We start from the raw sequence: 19,453 nt of genomic DNA on the forward strand, positions 1-19,453 counted from the left end.
CCTAGCCCCTAATTATGCTGCCTTAATTCACATTGTGTAATTCCTTTCTCCATTGGAATCAATGGGACTGCTTGTTGAAGTACTACTCAGCATGAGTTACTGAATTAATAAGCCCAAATTACAGTACATAGGGGGGAATAACACAAAGCACGGTTCATTTCCATTCCTGGAGGCTTTCAGTTGTCAAAATCGAATCTGTCAATATTTTTTAAAGTAAATCCAGAGTTTGTTAAAGGGCACTGTGGTGCTAGTGACACAATGCAGGTGATCCTAAAGAGATGCTGTCAACTTATATTTGGCCCTAAATTTAAATTTTGTAAAAAGCATTTATAAAGCCTAAAACCAAAAAGTATGTTCAGACTTCATCTTCCTTGTTTAAAACTCAAGCCTGGCATTACATGATAAAGAATCTGGAAGTGAAACTAATTTCATTTATTTATCACTGTCCAAGTTCAGAGAAATGAAGAGAGTTAAACAAAGAGCATAGATATTAGTAGATAAACTGCATTTTTAAATTTCTTTCCCTTTAATAATCCAGGGTGGTTGTAACAAGCCTGTTGAAGAAATGTGTTTAGAACTCGATTTTTTGTAATGTGTCATTGTCTCTTTAAAACAGAGGCCCTGACAACTTTTAGTCTTTAAAGGCAGTTTTCACAAGAGCTAGAGGTGTTAGTCTTGGTGTGATGGCTATATTCTAGTACGTTTAACTATATTCTGGCTGCCTAAACTTCCCCAACAACTTAAGTTGAATATTTCATGTGTTGTCCTAAACTGTTGTTTACTGTTGCTACATACTTTTTAAACAGCTACTCTGCATGTGCTGCATGTCAGTGGTAGGTGAAGTAATTTCCTGTATTTATAGCAGGTTCTTCCTTTTTTTGTAATATGCTTTGGATCCATTGGCACAAAACTCTCTAAATATAAGTTGTTCTGATCTTGGTTTCTTAAATGAATTTATTTAGACGAGGTGTAAGATTGCCACCCCTACTGTTACTCTTATAATAGTCTGCGTAGGCATTGTTTTTCTTTTTTCTGAGATGTAAATTCTTGCAACTTCCTTTAAAGAATTACTTTTATTCCTTCTTTAGGCTGTTGCACCACTAAGAGAGAAAATCAGAGACCTGGAAAAAAGGTACGTCTGTTCTTGTGGGGTTGGGGTTCAGTCAGCAGAGCTGTGTTTGTTTTGTCCTGAATGAGTCTCAAGGTCTTCAGTGAACTCACATGAATATTATGTGCTCAGTAATGTTGTACGTCTCCTGTTTGTTAGTAAGCACTGAGGCCTGATCAGTACTACGCAGGTAGGTTGACATAAGGCAGGTTATGTTGACCTAAATTATGTTAGTGTACCCACTGCAGCCTTTCTCCTGCTGATGTAAGTGCATTTATAACTGCACCAACATAATAATTTCTCCTCCACAAGAAGCGTAGCGCGTATGTAGCTGTAGTTAGGGCGCCGCAGTGTCCGTGTAGACACTGCAGCATTATAACTGTGTGCATTGGGAGTGGTCTCTTTGAAGTTAATGGGACTACTCATTGTTTGTGAAGTTAAGCTCTTGCATAGGGATTTGTAGGACTAAGGCCTATAATAGTAAATGTCAGCAGCACTCTGAGCACCGATTAACAGCTTGTATGAAAAGCCCTAAGGTGACCGTGTGTTTTTTGCCTTCATTAAAAAACAACACAAAAATAAAATCTGTTCAGATCTCTGCTATTAACTCAAGAAGGGTTCAGTTAAGTAAAAATATGAAGAACTAAAAGATGAACTGAATTTAGGAACGTTTTCAGCATTCATCAGTTTGGATGAACTGCTCTTCTCGTTTAAGAGAACTCAGGGCTGATAATTCTGTCCCTATTCCATATTTTGAACCCATGCCATATCCCACAGGCTGTACAGTGTCAGTAAGCATTTGAGTGCACCTGACATGCTGGCTGTCACTGTGCCTCTCCCATGGATGAAGAGTGAAACTGTGTTCCACTCCTGAAACTGAGTGTACATAATGCCTGCACAGTTTCCAGGATGCTGCACGCTTTGTCTTGGGTGCAGACGATATCGTGCTCAAATACAGATGTCCGGTTTTATTTTACAGCTGACTTCCAGTTTTACTGACCAGCCACTTACAATTTTTGTTGAGAATGTGTGACCCTCATTTACTAAATCCTAATATGAGCACTGACTTGACAGATCAAACAGGGTGACCTTGTTGGCAACATGCAGACATTGATTACACGTGGCCACCAGTAGGTACTGTACCTGCTACTGCTATTTTTATTAAACTGTAGTCATGAATTAATGGCTTAAAAAAAGTCCTATATATTCTCTTGTCTTCAATTGATTGTTATGAAACTAAGTACAGTAGAACCCTGTTTATCTGAGCCTCCATTATCCGGCTCGGTGTATTAACCAAACCATCAGTGTACATAAAGGAATATAAGTAATTGACGCTTTGGCCCTGGAAGGCACGACTCGGGCTGTCGGCCTCGGGCTGAAGCTCTTTGCCCATTCTTCTAATTATCCAAATTTCTCATGATCTGATCCGGTCTCGGTCCCAGTTAAATTGGATAAATGGGGTTCCACTGTATTTGTTTAATTTTTAACAGTAGCAGAAGTGTTTCTTTAGTGGGTTTTTTTATCTACCTGACTTGTGCTGCTGTCTGTTCTGTCCTTCGTGGATGGCCTGTGTGATGTGATGGCTTGATCAGTATTAATTTTTTAATAGTGTTACATTTTGGTGCAATATGTCAAATTGAGATCTATTTCTTTTTGCATCAGAGGCAGTAGGTTATTTAGCCTTTGGTGAAGACACACATGAATGACTTTGCATTTGGAGTATGTGTGCAGTATATTGTTAATGGGTTATATTTCAGATGACATTGTGTGCCTGCCACTGAGGGGGAAAATACGTACATGTACCCCTCTCCACACACCCGATTTTGGCATTATGAAATCACAAGAGATGAGCCTGACTTGCCATTCTTGTGTCTGTGTAGTTACTCACACTCGGTCAAAGCGAGTGTAAAATGCTATCCCCTGGTGAATTTTGATCAGGTAGCATTTTACATTCACTTTGCAAGGACGTAAAGAGCCACACAAGGGCCCTCTGAGTCTGTAGTTAGAGAATTGAGGCTGATGAATAGCGAGCCTTTAAAGCTTATTCTTCGCTACTGGTTTTATGAGTGTTGTGGTGGGTGAAAAGTGCTTATCTTGTACAGTCCAAAGGTAACCCATCCTCATGGTTCTGCGGAGGAGGAAATGAAGGCATTCTTTAATACTTAGCCCTTGAGAAACTTTTATTAATTTATCTGGAGTGAACTTTCAGAGTTCATATAAGTAACTTAAAGCATTATCAGAGTGGCATAGTTATCATAAACAATCGCTAGAAATCAGGAAAATCAGAGTTAAACCTAAAAAGAACCAATTAATTCAAAGCATAAAAATGTCCAGTTAAAGGATCCAGACAACCGGAACTGTGTTCCCTGTAGTGAGGACCTGAGGACAAACATATGGAGACATCCTTGTGGTCAGGGAAGGAATGGATTCCATTTTTTTCCCCACCTTATTTGATCCCCCTGTTTGGATCAAAGAAGTTCTGTTACCTCACCATCAAGGTGTTCTCCAGTGGTATGTGTGTGAGGAGAGTCTGCAACCAACCTCCAGGCATGGGAACATTTGAGGTTTCTGCTGCTGCCTGGTTTCCACACACAGGAAGCTGAAGATAGTATCACAAGCACTCTCAGGATGAAGGGTTGATGATGCCATTCAAGTACACAGCATCTGTGCTCTCCCTCTTGGAGATCCCCATTGAGACAAGGTTGTGGATGAGAGATAGTTGAGGCATGGTGCTTCAGACCCAGGGGCATGGAGGCAATCCAGTGGGATTCTGTTTGTGTATGGATGAAAAAGTAATCTTTCAAGGAGAATTCTTGGCGTATATGCAGTTCCATTCGCTCTACTGATTCATCTCATCCACTAGACTTTTAATCTTTTTAAAGGCAGTTTTCACAAGAGCTAGAGGTGTTGCAGCATGCAAACTAACTGGAGAGGAGGGGTGATGAATATTTGAGTTACTTTTTATGACACTTACTTAAGAATGACCTGAGTTACTGAAATACTGGCAAGACTAAAATGCTGCTTTACTGAATCTCAGCACAACCTTACTCGTTATTCCCATAATACAGCACACAAACAAGTGAAAAAAATCATTGAGGGGTGATAGTTCAGTGTCCGTAATTCTTTATGCTCTTGAGCATCAATTGTACGCTTACTATTTTCAGGCCTAGTAGTTTTGCAGAAAATGAGAATTGCTGGCTAATGTGTTTTATTTTAGTTCTCACACCCCCACCCCAGGAACATCTACCTTTTGTGTATATGGATTAAGGGTGCAAAAAATGGTATGGGAAATGGTAACACACACCCCTCCAAAGCAGTGGTAGTCTTCTGAGTCATCCTTAACTCTCACATTATGTAGCTCTGTGAAGGCTATCCTAATTTTAAAACAATTTCCTTGACTTTCGGGTTTTAAATTTTACATAAATGAAATGTAAAAGAAAAGAGTGAGAGGTTGAGGGTGCTGAGTAGTTAACAAAACTCTTTTTTTCGTCTCTCAAGTGGTTTTCAGGAGTTTTGATTTAAAAACAAATTCAAAACCAACCATCTGAAAATACTTGCCACTCAGCAGCAGTTCTGGTTTCAGACTCCTGTGATGTCATCATCAGCACCAGTTCTCCAGCTGTCCATAGGCCCAAACCCTGAAGGTTTTAGTGCAAAATCAAGCAAGAAAAGAAACACTTTTTAAAAAAGAATCTGTGCACCATAAAGCAGAAAATAAGGGGCCACAGATTTTTTTATTTGCAACTGATAATTCAGTCCTCTTTACCTTATTTTTACTAAATGCAGAACAGTTTCTTGTGGCGGCTCAGTTTTTTTTCTTTAGGAGGGTGATAGCAATTTGAAAGCAATGTTGCCACAAAGTTAAAAATCTAAGTAAACACACTTTTTGAGAATTTTCAGTGCCTGATGTTCTCTCCTATGAGATGAAATGTTAATTTTTGTGACAGATTTCACAAAGTAGATACACGAAGGAAAAGTTGTCATCAGTCACCTAAATAAATCTTAATTTAGTTTTTCTTCTTCCTGTTTTGAAATGTTCTGTAGTTTCACCCAGAAGTATCCACCAGTGAAATTTCTATCAGAAAAGGACCGTAAAAGAATTTTGGTAAGTCAGTATTTCATCAGGGCTCATGTTGTGGAAATACGAGGCATTGGTTTAGAATTGTGTAAAACTCAATTAGGGTCACAGGATTAATTAAAAGAAGATTTTTATAATTTTGTTGTGCAGCTTGATACCTCCTACATAGGTTCAGGAGCAACTACTCTAATTCCTTTCACCCTGTGGTGGTGAGGTGCTCAGTGACAGCATGTGGATAATAGCCTTGGGCTCTGGATTGGCGGTGTGACTCATTAATAGGGTTTCTGCTGTCTTGGAACTACATTGGCTGGGCTCTAAGATGTGTTTTTCAGAAGGGTGCTTGTCCATGTTCCCAGCTGCTGGAAATTTTCTGACATTGGGATTCTTCTGAAGAGGGGCAATGGTTTAGAAAGTGCAAAGTGTTGGAAAAACCTGTCCGACCAAGGCTTGGAGAGAGAGTCTAACGTGGGGTCAGATTCCTTGATGCCCTGTGGTCCCTTTTGCATTGCCATAGAGCAGACATGAGACAGACAAACATAAAGATAGAGGAATACGCCAGACCCAAAGAACCTGGGAAATCCTAGAGAGCATAGAAGACATTCCAGGGTGCATCACAGGAAGAAGAGGCCATGTTATGACAGGGCATTCTGATGCTCCAGGGCATCTCTGCTGCTGTCATGGCCCATAGATGCCATTGAAACAAGGTGGAGGTGAGCTCCGTCCTTAGATTTTTCGGTTCCCTGTGGTGGCCCTTGCTGCGGGGCAGGGATGAACTTGCCTGTGGATTCTAAGAAGTTTTAGAACAAACGGATTCTGTATCGTGTGCAAGTACGTGGTCCAAGTTTTTGCCGCCCTGGTAGGGAGCGGAGAGTAGTACAGATCTCTGTGTAGTGCTCTTATGCTTAACTTGTCTAATGTTCATTTTGATCTCAACTCCTTGCCTTTTAGAAAATTCAGTGGAATGAAAACAAGAGGCTTGTTTTCGCTATTAAAAATGAAGTTCCCAGAGCATGGGTAATAGCTTACATATGAACAGAAATTCTTCTGTATTCTTTTTTCAGTATATGCAAAGTTTAATAAAGAAGTGAACAATAGTTAAGAAAAGCCTGTGCAAAGAAAAAGGCCAGTGATCTGAAATCAATACCTTTTGATAGTTATCTGTCTGTAGTTGAGAAAGGTTTGAGGGCTGTATTATCAAGGCCCGCTCTAAAGCTCAGTGACAGTAAATGGAATGGCTACAGTTGACTTTAATCAGCTTTGGATCAGGCTGATAGAAACTGACTTGACTTTGGACAGAATGGCCAAGGCCTGCAGTACTTGTCTTTAGATCTTTGTAATCAAGTCTGCTAACAAGAGTGCATTGCTGATACTGCAGCCTTATTGCAAACATCTCTTCCAACCGTTGTCAGTATTATATTGCAAGCCCAGTGTACTCTGCATGAAACTAGATTTCAGCTTTGCATCAAGATCCTTGGATTCTTGTGCATAATGCAGGAAATTCTGTAGCTGCTTCATTTCAGTTTTTTATAGGAAGTTCTAAAGAATTAGATATAAAAACAAATACAGCCAGTAAAGTAGCATCCGTTTATTTTGACAATAAATTACCTTTATGCTGTACTGTCTCTGCATTTTCAATTCTCAAGTTTTCGGATAATGCATAGCTGCACCATGGAAATCATCAGTGACTCGGATGTAGATGTCATTTGAGGCTTTTGGCCCCTGCAGAAAGCACTAGAGGCAGTTTGAAATTGTGGATAGCATCCTAGCAGGATGGTTCTGCTAAATAATCAGTAGTATAATAGCTAACAATAATGGTCAAAATTTCATCAAGTTTGTGTCCATGCCCCATAGACAAGGAAGGGGAAAGTTAGCAGCTCTCAGAGCTGTTGTTTCAGGTGACTGCAAACTCAGATATCAGTGCACTAGTTTGTGTGGTTTGCATCTTCACAATAGCAAGGGCTAGAAATGTAACTTTTACTTTAAAGCAAAATTTTAATTTCTAGAGAATAGTTCTTTGGCAAGGGGTAAATTCCACAGCACATTCTGAGGCTGCAGAATACATTATATGTATTCTAAATCTTCACAGTATATAAGCAGCACTCATTAAAACCAGTAACATTAAAGGAAAAAAAAAAGCACAGGGCCTGATACTGTCTGGTCCTCTTGGCAAATTGTCTGGTCATGGCAAAACTCTCATTAGCTTCAGTGGGAGTGGGCTCAGAATCTTGGAATGTAAGCAGTCATGTAGTATGTTTGTCACTTATAGGTGGGACTGGTAATGCCACTTATTAAGGTTTCCCAACAGTTCTTGTTGGAAAATCCTGTTTTCAGTTACTTATAATGTTCGCCCAAATGGTTAACATTTGGTAAACTTCTCCATGCTTTCTGACTGAAGCTGATTTTTTTTTTTTTTTTTTTTAAAGAAAATTTTCACCAAAATGGTTGCCTTTTCTGAGAACAAGGCTAGGAAAAAAGTTTTAAAAAAGTCTGGCAACCTTTTATTTGAGAAGTTATAACGTAACTTTGTGATAGAGACTGAAATTTGGCCTCTATGTCAGGGATGTGCCTTTGGCCATCCCTGTGAAAATCTACTCAAATCTGGCCGAGTTATAAGCCTTTGAAAAATCAGTTTGCATGTACAGATTTAGTAGATTTTAACAGCTACATTTCTTGAAGATTCTGTCCGTGGTGGCCATGCTCCAACCTGTAAATAAGCAGGACTTTTCCTGAAATTGCAGATCTGCGCTGCTGTGGGCTGTGGTGGATCCAGGTCCAGACACTTGAACTGAGAGCAGGGAACCTGTCTCTTCTGTCCTCTTTGTGCTGTCCTGCTGGGCACAGGCAGCATGGAGGAGAAAGTGTCTGATTTGAATGCAATGGGGGCAAAATCCAGACCTGCCGAGGTGCGGGAGGATGGAGTAGCTCGGGAGAAGGAGCCTGGAGAGACAGGTGGTGCTGGATGAGCAAAGAGACTGGGGTTGAGAACCAGTGGGGGCTGGAGAAAGAAAGTGAGGAGGGAAGAGAGACTGATCCGACAAGGAGTCAGGGTGCAGGGGTTGGGGGAGAGAACTGGGACTGGCTGAACGAAGAAACTGGGGCAAGGCGGTGGGGACACTGAGATTAGATGAGGAGCCCAAGAAGGCAGATTGGGACTGGGAGCATGGATGTGGAGGTGACTAGAGGGCATGGAAGGGAAGAGAATGATCAATTGAGAAGATAGGAAGGGGAGGAAACTGGGACTGGCTGGGTAAGGAGACTGGCCAAGGAGGCTGTGAGGGACAGAACATAAAAACGGCCATACTGAGTAAGATGAAAGTCCATCTAGCCATCTTCCAACAGTGGCCAATGCCAGGTGTCCCAGAGGGAATGAACAGAACGGGGCAACCATCTAGTGATCCATCCCCTGTCGCCCTTTCCAGCTTCTGGCAAACAGACTAGGGACACCATCACTGCCCATCCTGGATAATAGCCATTGGTGGATCCTATCCTCCATGAATTTATCTAGTTTTTTTTAAAGCCTGTTATAGGCTTGGCCTTCACAACATCCTCTGGCAAAGAGTTCCACAGGTTGGCTGTGCATTGAGTGAAGAAATACCCAATTTTGTTTGTTTTAAATCTGCTGTCTATTAATAGAAGAGAACTTGGAATCTGGAGGGTTTGGGCAAGGAGACTGGGATGGGAAGCCTGAGAAGTGGAGACTTGGAGACTCTAGGCGAAGAGAATAGGACTGGGGCAAGGAGCTTGTAGGGGTTGGGGAGGAGAATAGGACAGACAGGTTGGAGGGGATTGGGCAGAAGGGTCATTGTTGGGAGAGAATGGGCAGAGAAGAATCTGCCCTCTAGAGCCTGGAATGGCACTCGAGGTCCTGAGTGTCACCGTTCCTCTGCTGTCAGCAAGTATCTGTGGAACCCACTGACAAAGTGTCTCATCCCCCGATGGTTCTGCTTCACATAGAAGATAACCGCCTACAACTATATCAGGTACTCCATTAGCTCAGGTGGCAGAGAGCTGTGCCGTGGATCTCCAGGTTTCAACCCTGTTGATGAAGGTTGTCTATATGATACCATAGGATGGAATTTGTTTTTCCATTTTGCTTTTTGAAAAACTTAGGAAACCACACGAGGAGTTCTACATTAAAAGAACATTAAGGTTGCAAAGTCAAGCACTCAAAAATTAGAAAATGCCAGAATTAAGGTTGCCCTGTACAAACAGTCTTGCTCCCTGGGGCATATGTAATTGTGATGCCGGCCTTAATTAAATGACCACATACTATTTTTCCCTCAGGGCCTCTTCCTCATTTAGTGCACAGACTGGACACACACAATTAATGGATACTTTTGACCTTAATCTCTGTGCCTTGGTTTCCCATCCGCAAAATGGGGATAATACCAGTGTCTTATCTCACAGAGGTGCTATGAAAATTAATTCACTTCTTTGAAGTGAAAATTGGTGATCAAGAACGTTTGCGCAGCCCTCGGATAGCTATGAGCACCTTAGAAAAGCCTGTGAAGAAAGTAATAATTCTATCTTCAGGGCAGAGTTTGAAGAGTCTACAGTAAATAAGGCATGGAGCCACACATTGAGGAGAAATAATATACTGAATAGCTGAACAAGTGAGTGCAATGCACTCTGCGCACTGAATGAGATGGGGTCCTTTGAAAAAATTAGATTGTCTCATAATCCATTTGCACAGTGAGACTGACATGAGACTGCACAGGCATTTCCCAATTTGTGGGATTTTGCAACCTTAATTTTTATGTAGTTTTTGTGTGTGTTGCTATGTCAAGACAGTTCAAATTGTTGTGCTTGGGCTTTTTAGATGCAGTCTTTAAAAATTGGATAACGGAATAACTAAGAAAAATGGTTGGATGTTTCGTTCAATTCTGAATTAAAGTAGGCAGAATAGTGTCTTTCTCTCTCGCCTGTAGGAGAAATAGCTGAATAGCTTGATTGTGCATGGCAGAAGAAATCACTGAAAGGGAAAGCCAAGTGAAAAACCTGAGCTCTCCAGTCAGTTTTGAGCATTTGTGGAAGTGAATTCCATTATGTAAGTCCAGCTCCTGTGAAAGTCGGGTCTTCTGTGCTCACCAGGCTATCCGTTGTCTGACAGTTTCATTGTGTTGGTAGAATGTAGCGGTCAAGAAGGGACATGGTCCCAGAGGAAAAAGTGTATTTTCAGGCAGCTGAGGTCAATATAGGGATTGCTTTGGGTATCCGAGCCCAAATCTTCAACTAGGCATTGAATTCTTTGGGGAGCAAGTGCAGAAAGAAAAGCAAGGAGGTGAGGTGTTTACAGTGACTGTATATGCCCACTGTACTCTGGAGTCTGCTCATGTTCTCAGTTTGACTCCAGAGGCAATTGAAGGTGTGTTAAACCTAAGAAGTTCTTTATGGTTTGGGTCCTGGGTGCTTTAGAGACCGCCTTTCTGCTCATACTCTTGCCCATCAGTTGAGCATACTCAAGCTGACAACTCCTAGATGTGTCCATTTAGGACTCGATTTAGTCTCAGTAGAGGGTTCCTCACTGAGTTCATTTCCACTACCACACTGGTCCAATAGAGCCCAAGTCTGTTAAACTCTATTCCTTGCTGCTGGGCCTGTTTGTTTACCCATGCTTTTCCTGAGAAGATGGGTAGGTAGTAGGCTGCTTTCTTTTTTGGAAAATTTCTTAATATGGTTGATGTCAATTTAGGATCAGTACCATGTGCTCTCTAAATCTTACGTGATGTACCTATGAAATTATAAAATGAAAATATAATGTCATTTCGACATGGGATATTAAATGTCTGAAAGGGATATTAGATGCCTGAATCTGACTGAAAGCACCAGATATGACTGCAACGAGAAGGAAATGAACCTGCATGGCAAATATACAAACTTCTAAGTGTTCCAGATAGAGATGAATTATATGCTATTTTTAATGCATTTTAGTAAATGTTGAAGTCATCAACCATTTTATAATACTATTAAAGTAAATTTATTCTACCCAGATGGTGCTAGTGTATCCTCCTCAAGCACTAGGTATTGGGTCTGCAGGTTTGAAGTGACAGTTGTTGATCTGCAACATAATGAATTTGTGGTCTGTTGTGATTTGTAAGCAGCTGTGTTTTGAAATAAAGTGTGTCCACCCTGTCTTTCTGAACTACTGTGATTGCTGGAAGATTATATATAGACAATTTGGGTGCTAAAATCATCCTTTCCTTCCTTTTGATGAAGCCTGAAGTGAATTAAAATTATGTTGAATTAATTCAACAACTGTTTACTTTTCTGGGGAAATATTCAGCTCCTTTTCCAAATAATCTTCATCTAAGCTTTACAGAAGCCATACATTAATCAAGATAATCTAGATTTATCATAACAGCCCTTGGTAACATTTCAAGATGACTGCAAAGTTTAAAAAAAAAATTGGGTTTGTGCCCTATTTTGCTTGCTTACGACGTTAAGAGAGCCTAAACACTTGCCTGTTTTTTCAAAATTTTGTTTTCTCACTGTACCTAAGAAATATCAGCAATTTTGGGTCAAGCCTTCTCTGGATTGTTGCATAGAAGTGGTACCAGGGGTTTCTTGCAGCTTAGTCAAAGGAGGTGAGTTGTGGCTTCTTCCACAGAAACAGATTTTTGTCACACACAGTGCAGAAAGGCAAGACACCTGGTATGTGGTTTAACTAGACTTCATCCTCCTTTTGTTGTTCATTCTACCTGGTGGAGGGTTGCTGTCAGTCCCAATACCATTGCTGGGACCCCACCACCCTCTCCTTGCTGTACCAGACATGAGAAGCCCTAACCCCATTCCCCACCTTCTTGTACAGATACCTTTTCCTAATCTGCTTTCAGTTCCAGCTTATCTGGGAACTGGCTCCCTTATTGAATGATTACCTGCCCCCAGTAGTTGCCAGCAACAAAAGAAAAAAGAAATTTAAATAACTAAAATTTCCTCCTCACTTGTTCAGATTTCACTGTTGTTGTTTTTATTTACTGTGCCATTATATCAGAAATTCTGAATTTCTAATGTGAAGTAAAACAAGTGTGAGAGAATGGGAGGGGAACTTTCAGGCCTTTTATGGAAGAAAATAGGAGTAGAAACAATTTTCCCTTTGTAGGTCACCTGTCAGGCAAATAACACAGGCAAATAGAAAATTATTTTCCCTATCTTTTTTTCTTTTAAATTTGCATGACAGGCTTTTTTTATTCAGTGTTTGGGGGGGGGGGGAAAATGAATATTTTGGCTTTTATTAACAGAAGTAAAAGGATTTCAGTAATCTGTATGATCCTTCTGATGACATTTTATCAAATTGTCACATTATCCAGTAGTTGGATTCATTTCTTGACAATTACAGGAAATTCTTTCACTGTGTAGTTTGCAGGGCACTGGTAATCATTGAAGTACGCTGATGATACAGTGACTGTATAGTTAGATCACCTTGTTAAACCTGATCTTGATCATAAAGTCACATAATAGTACATTTCATATGAGATGTCATACTGAATCAGGTCAATTTATTTTGGTTAACTGTCTTTGGCAGTGGCCAACTTCTGTTTCCTTATACATTCATTAAAACTGCTTGTGAAGCCTAGAGAAAATAACTGCTTCCATAGACATGTCCCTTCGAACACTTCGCACAACGTGGGACTTGAACCTCTTTGTTGAAGCAGTCATACAATTACTGTGTTCAGTGATTCACTGGTCTTTAAGGGTGAGCTGCAAAAGCTAAGGCTTTTTGTACTTTTAAGCACTTTATGGAAAAGGTGTGAAAGTTAACTTCCAAAGGTTTTTTCTTGTTTCTTTACAATAGTTTCAGAGCTTGTCTATACTATTCTTCTGTCATCCATATAGTTACTAGCTAGATTGAAATATAAGCTGAAAACTGAGCAATACAGTGGGAAAGAGATAGAAGACAGTTTGGAGGATTTTTTTTCACACTCACACTTAACAGCCATATGGAAGAAAAGAGATTCAACTCCTTTGAATAAGATGAGAGCACTTAAAATATTTCTTTAAGCCCACCCCTCCCCACCATATCCTCCATCAAAACCAGGAGAAGACCAGGCTTAATTGTAGTAATATCAGGAATGTTGTGTGTTTTTTCTTGTGCATGAAGGGCACAAGCCCAATTTAAAGGGGCAGTGGGGGTGTCAGGCAGGAAAGAAAAAAATTGAATCCTTTAATATTCTCCACAATGGTCTTTGTTCAACATTTTCAGACCACGTGAAGTATTTCTCTTGAAATGTTGTGCTACCTAATATTGGGCCTGAAATTTAAAAAAAAAAAAAAAAAAATTAAAATGGAAATGGAGTTGTGTTCTCCTCCCCCCCTCCCCCGAGTGGTTCTCCTCCCCCTCCCCCCCACCCCTCCGAGTGGTAAGCAAAGTTTTGAAAGCTGCTGAATGTTCTTCTGTCTTCATGTTTGTGGACTTTGTCTGGTGTTTCTGTAAAAAGAAAAAAAAAATTCATACCCACTGTCCTAATGCAGATAACTGGAGGAGCAGGGTTTGTGGGTTCTCATCTTACTGACAAACTAATGATGGATGGCCATGAGGTTACAGTTGTGGACAACTTCTTTACGGGCAGGAAAAGAAATGTGGAACACTGGATTGGTCACGAGAACTTTGAACTGATTAATCATGATGTCGTTGAACCCCTGTACGTTGAAGGTGAGTAGCCTGCTTAAACATTGATATACTTTGTTTTCTGCACGTAATCACACTTTCCCAGCAGAAATGCATTTAGAAATTGGATTTATATGCAGTTTTGTGGCTTGATCTATGTTGGTGTGGTCCACCCTGCTCTGTCAACCTAGTTGTCATGACCTCTAAGGGGTCGCAGAGAGGTTCAAAGAGGTTGTCATGTTGTGAATGCCCTCTCTCTTCCTGACTAGATGGGAGGTGGATTCCAAAAACATTTATTATCACATAACATGAGAATGACCATACTGAGTCAGACGAAGGGTCCACGTAGCCCAGTAGACTGTCTTCCAACAGTGGCTAGTGCCAGATGCTTCAGAGGGAATGAACAAAACAGAGCAATTATTAAGTGACCCTGTAATCCAGTCCCAGCTCTGGCAGTCACAGGTTTAGGTTCACTCAGAGCATGGGGTTGCATCCCTGACCATCTTGGCTTGTAGCCATTGATAGACATACCCTCTATGAACTTACTTATTTCTTTTTTGAACCCAGTTATATTTTGTTGTACCATGAGTTCATGTTATGGAAATCCCCGGTTCTGGTATATGCACACTTCCTAATCATTTCGTTGCAAGCCCCCTGTGAGGTAGGGACATGATGTCACTGAATTCCCCACCTATCCAAAAAAACCCACTCTTGTTATAAAAAGTGTAAGCAATCTTACACCTAAATTACCATAAGCAGCAGAACATTGTTCTGTATTGTAAACAAACTGATGTTTTAGTTAATTACTGGACATTGCTCAAGATGTATGTGTTATTACAGACTTCCTTTGGAATAAAGCAGCATGTGGTGTGGTGATGAGAACTTTATTTTAGTTACAGTGGCGTTTTTTTCATTTCTTTTATAATTTGAAAATGTGCAGCTATATAATAGTTATATATTTAAAAGAAGAATGGTAGTGGAAGCCTTGTTTGCTCTCCTTTTGCTGTATTTCTAATGGATGGAACTTTGCAGAAAAATGTCTTGTAAATCCATCTCCGTAGAAGTCTTGTGATGGGCGTCTGACTATATCAAAGCATGTTATGCTAAAATAGTTTTGCAGATGCACACTCATTCTCTGTTCTGACAATGCATTGGTTCAGTTACTTGTTTTACTTCAGCCTGTGCTTCCCCTGAAGGCTAATGGGACTAGGATCTGATTAACTGGATGTGTTTTCTGCAGGTACTAGTAGCTTATACCTCAGCCAGTTCACTCTTGTCAGCTTTCCTTATCTCTTCCCCCAGTATTACCTTCATTTTACTGATTATACTTGGTATATTTACAGGTTTCAGAGTGAAGTGAGCTGTAGCTCACGAAAGCTCATGCTCAAATAAATTGGTTAGTCTCTAAGGTGCCACAAGTCCTCCTTTTCTTTTTGGTATATTTACAGAGGCTTAGCAGTTTTGCTAATACTGTGGACAAATTACTAAGCACTAATGAATGGGAATACTGAAAAGTTTCTACTAACTCTCCTATGCTGCGAATAATTACGACATCAGCCAGCAGTTTCATGCATTTTAGTGTGGTATTCAGTGAGCAGTTTACCAGATCTCTTCTGCGTTCCAATCCTATCAATTCAGACAGGCAAAGTAAAGTTTTTAAGAAAAGATTCCACTATTTTGCTTTGATATTATTTATGATACACCTAGGATGTGTTTAGAGGATACATTAAAAATAATCCCTGCCATGAAGAGCTTACAGTCAACATCAGATGTGCCACAGTAAGTGTAAGTAATAAACTAGGTGGTGTGGTGAAGCCCGGAAAGAGAAGTTACTGTTGTAAGGTCTCCTGGTTTTTTGTCTTGGGCACATTTCATCTCTGGGTGGAACCCTAAAAATTAGGATAATTTTGCATAGCATTGGGTTTTTAAGAAAGAATTTGAGTGCAGGTTTGGTGAAGAGAAGTATGGGAGGATGATCCATGCATAGGGAGCAGCAGTCATTTATTTGCTGCCTTCCAAGACACTAGACCATTTCTAGAATGTTTAACATGATAGCTTTTCTGTGGTATAGTGATTATTTAATCAGGAGACTTAATTCCTTATCTAGAAAGAAGGATATGTTCTTGATTGCATTTGATTTTGAATTTCGTTCCCAGATACATATCCTCCATGTATGTTTAAATGAGTCTCAGTGGGAATTAGCTTTGCAGAAGCTTCTAGGGGAAGGCTGTGTTGAAGTCCAGCTCTTTAATTCCCAAGAGGTAACCAGCATTTTCTCATAAGTATGAAGCAACACCCAGCTTTTCGGGATGCATCTGTCCTTGACTGATGCAGAGATACTAGCAGATGGCCTAAAAGCACTAGTTTTGTTCTCTGTTCTGTGAACTTCTTGGCTCAGGGTTATCATTTCACACAGGAATTGCCTTCACTTTCAAATTCATTGACTATAACACCAACAGAAGATTTACAGAATTGTAAAGCTTTCATTTAAGGTTTTCTGTCTAAGTGGAAACTAAGGCCAGTTACTTCTTTAATTAAATTAGAACAAATAATTTTGCAAATTATTGAAACAGTCCAGAGAATGATGTCTGGAAATGCAAAGTACTCTTACAAAACTGGGAGGGCAAACCTGATTTTATGGTAATTGAGTCACCGCTTTAAAATTTTATAGATGTTTACTCTCTTCAGAATGCTGCTGTCAAGATCCTAATACGGCTGGTATTTAGGAAGAAAAAATGGCAATCCTGCCTGCTCTGCATGGCTAATAAAGACCCCATATATTACTTGTGAGAGGGTGGGTTAGCACCTGTGTCCTTGGGATCTAAACAAAACCATACTAATAGATCTAAATTGTATTGGAAGTGATTGAATGGAATTCCAGTATAAACCTATGTGGGGAGAAAATAACGTGACTTTTTCATAATTGCATTAAGATCTAGTACTGTCTTTGTCAAGACCCCAGACTAATTAGTAATGATTATATATCAGATTCCAATGTAACTATAGAAAGCACTTCAACTTATTTTTTTAAATAAGTTTGACCTATACAAATTGTGCTTATATGATGCAACATTATTACAACAGTAGGTTTAATTTGTGGAATAATGACGCTGAGTCACAGCCAAACTTTGTAAATTGCAGGGTAGGGTCAGGAGATGACCATCATACTCTAGTTTGGATTCTTAAAAACTGGTTAGCATCTGTCAAAGTTCAGGGCTGCTGCTTTCAGACTGCTCCTCCTGTCGCATGTGTGCACACAGGGAGGTAAATGTTTTCTCAGGTAGTTGCTGCATTTGGCTTGTCTACCCCATTGGAAGAAATGGATTGCTTTGAGGGCAGCTGTGAGAACAGCCCCATCACTCTTCCATCTTCCCTAAATAGTACCCTGAGAAGGCTTCAGATGTGCTCCTGAGCAGGACGATGTGCACATGTTTTCTCCCCCTCCTTTCTCTCTATTCCATGCCCAGCAAATACAGCCTCTCGAGCAAGATGGCTGTGGGTAAGGATGACAAAAAAGTGACTTTGAAGTATAAAACCCCCCAAGGTGGGTTGTGTTGGTTTTTTTGTGGTGCACGTGATGGCCATGAGGAAAACTATCATAAAGCAATAGAAACTGAAATAAATGGTGCTCTGCAGTATTTAGATACAGTATGGTGTTTAATACTAGTAAATCTTTGAGCATCCAAGGATTTCAGTGGATTTGCAATATTAATTAAGCCCCACAGAATTCTTGTGAGGCAGATAAATATTATCCCAGTACTACATCAGGGAGTTCAGCATGAATCGGCAGTCCATTAACACATGTGAAATGTGACCCTTCTGTATATAGTCAAGGGCTACCATACAAAAAGCATCCATTACAATCCTCTTCAGCACTTTCCAAACAATGAGTGGATTATACAGTTTTCATTACCACAATCACAAGTGCAGAGTACTCAGTGAACGCTTTGTCATTACAGCAAGCACATAATACTATGGGAGCATGGTTGCACAGTAGGAATTTTGCTAATGGCCTCCAGCATTTCGCTGTACAGTTAGGTGCTTTCAGTAAAACAATACCAGTGGGACATAGTTAAAGTTGTAATCTGTTTTAGTGTGAATATTGTGTCTTGGCTGGATGTGAAATACGATCTATTTGCAGCGTGTGATGAAAGGCAATTCCAGAATGACTCTCAAAGATAAGGAGACTCTCTTCAAAAATCTAATCGGTGTCTGCCTGCACTACATAACATGAAGTAGCTGACGGAGGCAGAGTTCCTGCATGGAGAAGATCCCATCGAAGTTGGTTTGAAACCTTATACCCTGACTAATTAATCATTTATATTCCCAGAGTTATTGGAAGGTGTGCTCTGAGTTAATTACACATCTGTACAAGTCTTTCAGTCTAGCCATTTTTCATGATTTCAGAATGGGAATATAACTCATGGCAGGTCAATTATTAATTTCACATCTATTTTCTGTAGGCATATATGAAGGGTAGGTTTTTTTTTCATTTAAAAGACATTATCAGCTTAAATTTGGCTCGAAATTAAAACAAGCTTTTTAAAAATAATCAATAAATATGTATCCCTCTCTGAAGTGTACCATAGAAGTGCTTGAATGATGGCATAAGAATTTAGGTAGGTGGGGTTATTGTAGCACTAAGAACCTGAAAGTGGAGAACGCTAGGGGGAAAATAAACAGCATAAATAGGGTATAGTAACAAGTACATGGCTTTTCAGTTTTTTCACTTTACTATATATATTGTTAATAGCATAGGTAAATGCATTTATTTGCAATGTACTTTTAAAATATTGACTCAAATGGAATTTAAACATGTTCTTAAAGTTAATAATGTTCTTAAGTGCTTTGCACGATCAAGGCTTAGGTTGACTGACCCTTTTACATAAGGATGTTAATTCTTTAAGCTGGTGTCTTCAGTAGCTGAGAATTGTTATCTTTTTGCAGAAGTTTGAACAGTTAACTTCATGAATGAGAAATACCAGATAAATTTGTAGTGCATGTTTATTCCTTTCCTTAGATATTTTCCTAGAACAGGCTGTACCAAATACAACTGACGTGCCATTGTGCTGGTATAAGATCTGTTGAATGCTCTGGAATTTCTCAGGCTAGTTTGTCAAATACAGCAGAGTTATCAATGCTTCAGTAGTTGCATCCTTATTCAGTTTTATCCCATTGTTTTCCCCCCATCTTCCAAATAATTATTTTATTCTGCTTAATAGGGAGCAGGCAGTACAATAGGACAAAAGCAGTCTTTGTTCTGTTTGTACATTGCCTAGCGCGATGGGCTCCTCGGTACTACTGCAGTAGAAATATTTCTTAATCTCTCAGTTCTAGGAACTGTCATTCCGTCTTGCTTTATAGGTCACAGGTACAATAAATTCTGTGTTTTGAGAAGTTCTTGCTCCTGAGGCACTGTGGATCAACTCTAAGGATCTTGCTGTGAAAATGTTATGGGGATAGCCTCATTCCTAGTGAGTTTTGGCCCAGGTCAGATTCAGGGCAGGTAGCAATCTTCTGCTCTGGAGAATCTAGTAGTGGAATAGTGATTGGTGCAAGCCAGGCATCAAGATGAGACCAGTGTGGATAACGTCACACTTTGTGTTCAGATGATGCATGGCTCTAATTGGTGATGTCAGTCTCATTTTATTAAACACACACA

At 40.0% G+C, this 19,453-nt stretch overlaps 1 protein-coding gene across 1 annotated transcript in view; it reads left to right on the plus strand.

Annotated features, from left to right (window-relative positions):
• The window catches only part of UXS1 (UDP-glucuronate decarboxylase 1), a 92,774-nt gene that overhangs the window by 26,013 nt on the left and 47,308 nt on the right, over positions 1-19,453 (plus strand). The window contains exons 4-6 of the mRNA XM_073351134.1: positions 1,089-1,132; positions 5,153-5,213; positions 13,656-13,836. Coding sequence (XP_073207235.1) covers positions 1,089-1,132; positions 5,153-5,213; positions 13,656-13,836 — 286 coding nt within the window. The remainder of the gene's footprint in view (positions 1-1,088; positions 1,133-5,152; positions 5,214-13,655; positions 13,837-19,453) is intronic.

Source organism: Lepidochelys kempii, chromosome 1, assembly GCF_965140265.1.
Source record: "Lepidochelys kempii isolate rLepKem1 chromosome 1, rLepKem1.hap2, whole genome shotgun sequence".
Lineage (NCBI taxonomy): Eukaryota > Metazoa > Chordata > Testudines > Cheloniidae > Lepidochelys > Lepidochelys kempii.